At 41.8% G+C, this 9718-nt stretch overlaps 1 protein-coding gene across 1 annotated transcript in view; it reads right to left on the reverse strand.

Moving 5' to 3' along the window:
• CDKL5 (cyclin dependent kinase like 5) overlaps positions 1-9718 on the reverse strand; it is a 73884-nt gene that overhangs the window by 8158 nt on the left and 56008 nt on the right. Inside the window, exons 13-14 of the mRNA XM_007958384.1 lie at positions 8541-8664; positions 1028-1127 (exon numbers count right to left, since the gene is read on the reverse strand). Of these exons, the coding sequence (XP_007956575.1) occupies positions 1028-1127; positions 8541-8664 (224 nt within the window). The remainder of the gene's footprint in view (positions 1-1027; positions 1128-8540; positions 8665-9718) is intronic.

A 9718-nucleotide genomic window follows, 5' to 3' on the forward strand; every position in this document is an offset into this window, starting at 1 on the left:
ACTTGTGAGATAAAAATCCTTACTTAGGGTTATTATATACCGTGTTACCATAATCTGTCTCCTCTTTACTTACCATGGAGCCATCATCCTAGAATTTCAAAATGGAGAGGACTCAGAAACACTGAGTTTGTCTCTACTCATTTTAGAGATGAAATCAATGAAGTGCATCCCGACAGGCCATTTTGATTATGCCTTTTTCTTCTTCAAATAAATGAGAGTAAATCAAGTCTGACGTAAAACTAGAAAGACAAAGCCATTTAAAATGGCTAACTCCACCCTGTATAGTCTTAAAGGTGCCACAAAGGGCGGGTGGAGCGCGGGGGCCCTGCCCCGCCGCTGTCCTGTTGGCCTTGTTTCCCATATGCTCTTCATCACGAACCAGCAGAACCCTTGTTTGGTGGTTCAGTGAAGGGATGTGTATGGCTCCATGGAGGCAGCCCTTTGTTCAGGCAGAAGGGTCCCAGAAGATAAACCACATTCTTTTTCACAGTTCAATCACAATATACACATGTCTTCCCAATAAAGCAAGCCTTGAAATGTCAAATACTATCTCCCGTGACCATACAGTTCAGAAACACACTTAGCAACATTGGACTTCTCTGGTCAGCCCGGGGAAAATAATGAATGATGATGGATGGTTATTCATGAATGTCAAGATTCAAATGTAAACCAAAATCATTTCTTATCCTTTCATGTAACTCTAAGCCCCTGGAAAGAAATAAATGCTGCAGATGCATAGTTTGAATGAATATAAATGTGGACAGGAAGTTTATTCAGAGAGCATTAAAGTGTTTTCTCTCTTCCAAACAAATATCTTCTATCTAGAGTCTGTTGAATCTAGAAAGATCTCTGTGAGAGAAGGATAGTTGTACAGAATTCCAGGAGACATATCTAGTGTCTCTCAAAGTGGAATAAGAAAATGGACCATTTTGACCATGGAGTAAGAAGTGTAAAGTACCCACAGAAGAATGGCTATTGTAATACAGAAATCTATGCCACTGTATATAGAAGCTGGCCATCTACTTACTGTTTGAGATTTCTTCTTTTTCTTTTTCATTGACCTGAAAAAACCTTGCTTCTCCTTTTCCTTGAGTTGTTCAGAATGACTAATAGTTTCAGGACTTTTCCTAAATGGGAAGACATTTTTATCACATTTCAATCATTCTCTTACCATATGACAAATATAATGAATACTGAAAATGCATGACACTATGTTCACATAGCCACAAAGAATCTAGCCCATATGCACAGATTCTCTAGAAAAGCACAGGAGGGACTGTGGTTAATGACTGCTGGCCATGGTTAATGATTATCCTTTGGCACAGCTCACACAAGCTAGCAATTTGAGCATTATGACAGATGATCTGGAACTGTGCGGCAGAGCCATTTCCATGCTGTGGGAAACCTCGGGATCAGACATTCAGAAAAGGGCATAGATTAAAAGATGCCTCTTCCATAACTCTCCAAGGAAATGGTGGAAACATTTGCAATGCCTTTATTTTTCCATTTATCTTTTTAAAATCAGCTTAGTAAGTTTATTGTTTGCAGCGTGCCAAGTTACTGAACATCAAAATCCATGCTACCACAGAAATATTATAAAAGAAAGTTTAAAAAAATTACCTGAAACTAGAAATTCCCTTTATAAAAATCTTTTATCACTTAAAACTAAATAAAAAATAGTTAAAGAAAAATGTAGACAGAATGAGTGCTTAAGTACAAAGCACTCTTAGGACATTAAGCTTAATACCATTGATACCACCAGGTATTTTAATAGACTAAAGACAGCCAAGAGGACATGTTGGTTCTAATAAGTTGGTTACTTTTATGTTAAAATAATAAAATATTATGCTATATTACTTAATTTAATTTACAGTGTTTATAAAGCTATGAGTCGGGGCCGACTCGATGGCAAACAACAACAACAACAAAAAAAAGCAACTCAAGTAGGTTTGTTCTACAAAAAAGCACATTCCAAGGACTTTATTTTAAATTTGAAAATCTTTATGACTGTGGAAAGTCATTTTCTCAAATGAATAGATTTCTTGTATTAGCTGTTCCCTAAAATCAAGAGTGGTAGAAATATTAAAAGTGATAAGAGTTTATTCATATTTATAGTTTTGGAATACCTAACACAGTGATGTAGCTACTAGAACATTTAAGAAAACATCAGCAAAGATGTATCGTACCTTAATTTGATTAAATCTGTATGAAGGCAGAAAACATCTATATGAACAATTACAGATCCACATGACAGAAAACACCATGAAGCTATTAAAAATAAATCATGTCTTAAAAGTATATTCACTAACAAAAGAATACTCAAACTGCAATACAAAGTAAAGAAAGTTTACTACACAGCATGTTTACTACAAGGTTTCTACATAGTATGAGCCACCTAGTATTAAAAAAAAAGGTGTTTATGTGTACATACACAAGCATTCTGAAAAAAACAAATAACGTTTTAATATCATCACTGTAGAATTATTGGTGATTGACAGTTACAATTTTCAACTAACAAGCATGTTACAGATAGACCAAAAATGTTTATAGACCACAGAAAAATTTAAAAAACAAGAATTCAGGATCAAAGACAACAAGGAAAGTGATTTTAAAAAGAGAAGAAGGAAGTAAAAAGCATGACTGAAGGAGTAATGATAATTTCTTCTTAAGTGTTTAGCCTCAAAGTTAATGAGAATACCAACGAAGTAAAAGCAGGTCCTGATGGCCCACGGGTTCCTGAAAGGTCATTAGGAACTGCCATTTTAAACATCACCCAGAGAGTGCCAAATTCTGAAGTGAACGTTTCCTAATAAAATAACGAGTGTTAGAACTCAGAATAATGATGCATGTACAATTCTGGAAGCTAGAAAACTTCAGACATGATAGGGTGAGTGGGAACGCAATGGGGAAAAGCTAACGATTCTTCAAATGCGGTGTTGTACTGTTAGGGAACAGCCCCTCCTCCCAATGACAGACTGGGCCCAAGGCCTGGGAAGCTGACTGACAGGTAAGTTTTTTGTGATCAGGAGATGAAAGCCTCTTCCATGGGGTCTAAAAACAGACTGGCTTGAGCTAAATTCCAGGCCACAGCATTCACTCCTGCAGGGGTTCTAGGGAAAACAGCAGAACAGTGTTGGCCACTGGAATCACAGAAGCAGGGCTCTTGGGATTGCCAGGAGCCTTGGAGAGCATTGAGTCCAGGCAGCACAACCATTATTAATGCTCTGTAACTTCTGGAAGTTAAACAACTAGAGGTTTACACTACAGTTTACGTCCTTGCACACAGCACCGAGAGGTCATGTGTATGAAAATATCAACAGTTTGTCAAGGGTCAGCAGTGAGAGTGCTTCTGCCAAGCAGCCAATCTCTGAGGAGAACACGTTCATCATGGCTGCAAGTATGACACCAGAACCCGACCAAGCACTGGGGCGAGAATCATAATGCCAGGACGCTCATCCTGGGGAGCAAGCAGGACTGTGGATGGCAAGAAGAGAATCCACCCAGGGTGAGAACAGAGTGCGAGAAGAAAGAGAGGGGCTGGGAGGCGGGTAATGAAAGAGAAGAGACAGCACAAAAAGCCCAGGGTCTGCAGCTTGTTTTTGTGATCCCAAATCCAGGGAAGAGGGGTCAAAGACCCTCTGCAGGGCGTCTCTTCAGAGGGACCACACAAACTAGGCCCCGGAAGGTTGGGGGTGGGGAGGATGGGGAAAGCGTTTTTAAAATGAAGCTGAGCAGAGGTGGACAAAGACTGGGGCAGGGAAAGATCCGAGGCCAAAACGAACGAGGAAAGAAATGACCTGTAAACGAGGGGATAAACGTCGGGGCGAAAAGTGTATCCACACATCTATACAAAAGGCAGAAAGAAAGAAAGAGAGTAAGCACAACTGGGGGGGGGGTGACGAGAGAGACGGGGCGGGGGGAGAGGAGAGATGGGGAGAAGCCACACAGAAACATTCACCGGCAAATGAAGAGAAGGGAAAAAAGCCCGAGCAGCTCAGAGAAAGGGCAGGAAGATGCAGAGCTGCCTAGAACACAGGCAACTGAAAAGCTGTGCGTTACACAAAGGAGCGAAAAGGCAGCCTTCAAGGCTGGATGAACATTTACAACCTGGGCTGAGCAGCATGGGTCAGAGTGTTCCCTGTAATTTCTCTCACTTATGTATTATGGACCCTGCAATCCCAGCTGTACCGCCAACAGCTCTGTGCTGGGCTAACCGTACAGGCAAGCAACAGGTCGAAGAGGAGCGGCACAGCAGAAGGGCACGTGCGTGATCCGCAGGAAGCGCGGGGACAGAAGCTTTGAGAAGGACCAGCCACCCGGCTCGCCAGCACGTGATCCAGAGTGGCAGCTCTGATAAAGACAGCATGGGGAGGGGCATGTGGTGCAGGGCACACACCGGCTCCTTCCTGCAGTCACCTTACTCCAACCTGCTCTGAAACAATGGCTATTTCCATAAAGGGTCAAGAGGTAGAGAAAGAATTCAAATGCCTCACCTAAATAAAGGAAAGAATTAAAGCTGACTGAAAGGCAGCCAATATTCACCGAGTATTTTATATGTGAATATTGGCTTTATATGTGAGTACTTTATATGTAGGAGTACTTTATATGTAATACTTTATATTACTTTATATGTGAGTACTTTTATATGTAGGAGCTCTGGTAGGTAGCATAGTGCTTAAGGCACTTGACTGCTAACCAGAAGGCTGGCAGTTCAAACCCACCAGCCACTCCTCGGAAGGAAGATGGGGCAATCTACTTCCGTAGTGATACTGCCTCGGAAACCCAAGGAGGGGTCGCTATGAGTCAGGTCCGACTCCGCGGCACATAACAACAACAACAACACTTTATATGTGGAGCCCCTGGATGGTGCAAATGGGTGATGTACTGAGCTGCTACCTGAAAGGGTGGAAGCTCGCGCCCACCCAGAGGAACCTGAGAAGAAAGACCTGGCAATCAATTTCCAAAAACTCAGCTACAGAAAACACTATGGAGCAGATACACATGGGGTCGCCATGAGTCAGCATCGACTCAGTGTCACCTGGTCACTGGTGCTTTCTATGTGCCAGGCCCTGTGGTAGGTGTTGGCCATACAGCCTAACATCAAGCTGCTCACACACTCACGAGGGGAGACCCACAGATCTGACAGAGGGGATGGGGCACTAGCATAGTAACACTTAAGGGGTTTAGTACAATTCCCCTGGGAGCAGCATGCAAGATGAGTGGAAGAGGTGAGGGGCACTAGTCTGTGACACTTGCCCTGCCATCTCCCCTCCCTGGAGAGTGTCAAGCTAATGTCTGGGGAAACAAAGTCAGTGAATAATTCTACAGGAAGAAGGAAGAATTCTGTGAGTTACGGTGACAAGTCAATAACGGACATCAATATATTCATAACTTTACAAGAAGAAAAAGCATGGGTTGGGCAAGTGAGTTGCAGCAAGTTTTCACATATCTTGCCTACTGGGGTTTCTCACTACTTTGGTTTACTGCTTAAGCATCAATTTTTAAAATCCAGTTGTGATGGCAGTCTCTGTAAACATATCCACACACTATCTTTTTAAGCAAAGTAAAAGAGCCTATCATATATACCTACACACTACATGGATATCAATTACATGTATGAAACCATAAGGGCGAGAAATGATGTTCCCAAGCAGTAACCCTCTTCTCTCCAGAGCCATTGCATGGGGTCTGCATTGTTGCCTGGGACTACTTCCTGTCTGATAACCTCAGTGCCAACTGTCAGAGCTGGATGTCAAGGAGAATGCACCAGCTCTGAGTGAGGGTACAGGTCTTGTCCTGCAGGAAGCTGCCTGCATTAACTCTCATTTCTCTTGTTCTGAGATATTTTAACTTCTCTCCCAGTTCTTAACTGAGGTGGTCAGAATAAAATCTCTGGGCATTATACTACAGTATCTATTTAATATTTAAAACACAACACAGTAGTATTTTGCCATTGAAGACATGTATGCACTGTACATGTATACACTCTTCCAAAAGAAATTAGGCAAGTGATAATTTAGAAAGAGCAAATCACCATGTGACGACAGCAAGACTCTTTCTGAATGATGTTTTTGTAACAGTGAGCAAACTCTGCAGTTCTCCAAATATCACAACAAGGTGAACAAATTAGAGATGCTGTTCAAGAAAAACAGGTTCAGGATGAGTCAAGCTTATTTACTAACGACTTAGACTGAGTTAGGTGTGCTGCACAGAGGAGAAATGTCGGGGCAGAATCCCCATGAGGGGCACTGGGAGCAAAGAATACGGCCAATTCACCAGTGGCAATTCCCGAGCTCTCTCAGACTTATAGAGCGCTGGTGGCATAGTGCCTAAGGCATTTGACTGCTAACCAGAAGGCTAGCGGTTCAAACCCACCAGCCACTCCTTGGAAGGAAGGTTGGGCAACGTACTCCTGTAGAGATACTGCCTCCGAAACCCAAGGAGAGGTCGCTATGAGTCGGAATGACTCTATGGCAGTGGGCTTGGTTTTAGTTTTTCCTCAGCCTTGTTACAGTGATACCACAGAAAGGATGAGTTGATGGAAGTTCAGCATCCGGTTATGCTCCTGATTCTTTTTAAAACAACTGGTTTCAGGGTTTTACACACATCCATGTCTAAACAAGTTCTATTCAAACGTATTATCAAAAATACATACAGAATTAATACTGCTAGTAATTAATTTTGATGTGACCTATTTTCATAGGACTATTAATCTATAATTAATACTCTTTTCAACCATCACCACTTCATCATGCAGTGATCAAGAGAAAGCCAAATCCTTCTGTACACCTGTATCCCACAGTTCAGACACTCTTCTCATTGCTTGTCAAGGCCACACCTGAAAACTGTCACCAACACCCTTAACTAAAAGCTGCACCTGTGCTCCTGGGTTAGCTTGTAGTGTATCTTTTCTACTTCCCGTGAAACATAAAAAGCCACCTGGAGGAAGAATGCACTCAGCTTTCTCAGCAGTCTCTGGGACGTGAAACACGTGACCCAGCACACTGAAGTCTGACGACATTAATGATACTAACTCCAGTCGCTAACATGACGGAGCCCCCGCCATGCCAGCCACCTCATGAGATGCTCTTCATGCCTGGGCTCATTTAATTCTCCCTTTAACCGGATGAGGTAGATCCTGCTTAGCCTTATTTTACAGATGAGAAAACTGAGGCACAGAGAGGATAAATCACATGGCTTTAGCTGAAATCAATCAAGATATCCTATTTCCAGAGTCCAAACTTGTAGTCACTTATGCTAAAACCACCTCGTTTTATAAATAAGGCAATGGAAGTAAAGTATACAACTTTTAAAAACTGACTGCTTTGATTTTTGTTTTCAGAATAATTATTTTCACCACAGGGCACATCAACATTGAAACCTTGATGCAGCCCTGTCAACAGGGTCCAAATTGTAAAACCACTCAGGGTCAGAAGCACTGCCATAGGCCCTCTGTTACTTCTGGCAACAGACATCAGAGCTGGAACCTCTGCTAGATGGGTCTTGCTCCAAATTCAGTGTGTTCCAGGGATGTACTTAGTACAGTTCCATGAAGCACACCTAGCCACCCCTCACACGTGAATTCTGGCAGTCTTTCTGAGCAGTTGAGAATATAAAGTCTACATTACTATTTAAAAATTTTAAAAAAAAGGCCTTACTCCCCGTATGTGCTAATGGAGCTTCACATACCTTATTCTGCTCTCCTTAAATTTTTATTACAGATAAAAGGAGAACAAAAGTTGCCACATCATTTTAACCTTTGCTTACCATGAGATTTTTATTATGAAGGTCTGTTCCCTTATTTCTGCTTTGAAAGAAAGGTGCTCTGGTGGCACAGTGGTTAAAGTGCTCAGCTGCTAACCGAAAGGTTGGTGGTTTGAATCCACAGATGCTCCATGGGTGAAAGGTGAGGCACTTTGCTTCCATAAAGATTTACAGCCTTGGAAACCCTATGGGACAGTTCTACTCTCTCTGGTAGGGTCACTATGAGTCAACTCAGTGGCAGTGGGTTTTACCCTGAAGGGCAGTCAGGTGGTATAGAGGTGGAGTCAGAACCAACCAAGGTCTGAATCCTGGCTCCTGCCTCCATGTTTGGCTATCCAGCACCAAGCATGTTCTTTCCTTTTTCTAAGCTTCAGTTTTCTTACCTGTAAAATGGCAATAACCCCTATTCAAGGGTCGATTGTGAGAACAGACAGAGATAATGCTCATAAACAGCTAAGCAAAGTATCTGGTATGTGGCTGGGGCCAATAAAAGAAGGAGAACAGCAAAAGACATCTTTCATGTCAGCAGAAGGCAATGAAAGACTTATGAGGTATTCATTCACTCAGGAGAGTTTTCTTTTACTTGATATTTAATGGAAACGCTGAACTTCTAAAAAACAACTGCAAATAAGGATCACACCTCCCTTATCAATCTCTCTCTTGCAACAGAAAGGCCTAGCAGGGCAATGATCCCTAACAACTTTATCTGGAACTTACTTGCATTCTCAAATCTACAACGAGGAAGAAGAAGAGTAAAAACAAACCAAACTACTCACCATGGATCAAACGCTGTTTGTCTTTTTGAGTGGTTAGTTCCAGAACTGCTCTCTGATGGTAGTGAAGAAACTCGGGTTGACACATTATTTTCATGGAAAGAATTATCTGGTCGTGGTGATGGCACTAAATAAAGAAAAAGTAGGTCCCTGATGCACTGTTTTGGACAGAGTGGTTTCCATGCTATCCTATTGCACTTTCTCTAACACAATCAAATGAACAAGTAAGTAAAAACCCTCATCTGCCTTTCAGAAATTTTTTTGTGTGTTCTGAGGATGGAGGCGTTCCAAGGAATTCCCCCTCTGACCACCGCTTATTACAACATTAACTTGCAATGGTCAGTTAACACCAGGCAATATGCATGCAAAACATAAATCTGACCTGTCAGCTGATAAATTTAAGAGCATTGTAGGATATTTAAAAGTACAAATACCATATCCTCCACCATGAAGAATGTCAATGCCACCATGTTGACATTCTTTGAAGTTGACCCAACTATGCAAAATCTATTCTTAGTCAGAAGTGATTCTTAACAACATGTGTACTAGAATGTACAAATTACAGTTTAAGCCTTGACACTTTGGGAGGCAGTGCCAATCTTTTATGTGGTTATTTGCACAAAAATATTGTTTTTTCCTCTAAGATCTCAATCCAGGAATTAACTGAAAGACAAAGTACAATGTATATGAGAAAATACTTTCTTGCCTTTTTTTTTTTTTTGGAGGGGATGGTTACTATGTTTTTCTGTCATTTCTAAACTTAGTCGTAAATCAAAATAAATTTAATCACAAGAGGAATAGACAGACTGTATATCAAGATAAATGGCACCATGTGACTGAACTTTGACCAGGAAAATTGGAAGTACTGCAGAAACATCTGTAATACAGTGAATTACTTAATGTGGCTGTCCAAGTCAGGGTTTTTGTGACTCCCACCAGGTGACTAGGTGGATCTATGGAAACATGAGGTGCTTTGTGGCCCACCACGGGGACTGGATGGCTTGTTAGTAATGTAAACAAGGTACATGGTACCACTGTGGAGGTGGGACAGTACAAATAAGGTATGTTGTTGTTGTTGTTATGTGCCGTCGAGTCGGCCCCGACTCTTAGCGACCCCTCCTTGGGTTTCCGAGGCAGTATCACTACGGAAGTAGGATTGCCCAACCTTCCTTCCGAGGAGT

Source organism: Orycteropus afer, unplaced genomic scaffold (genome assembly GCF_000298275.1).
Source record: "Orycteropus afer afer isolate SDZICR_OR568_19922 unplaced genomic scaffold, OryAfe1.0 scaffold00949, whole genome shotgun sequence".
NCBI classification, from domain to species: domain Eukaryota; kingdom Metazoa; phylum Chordata; class Mammalia; order Tubulidentata; family Orycteropodidae; genus Orycteropus; species Orycteropus afer.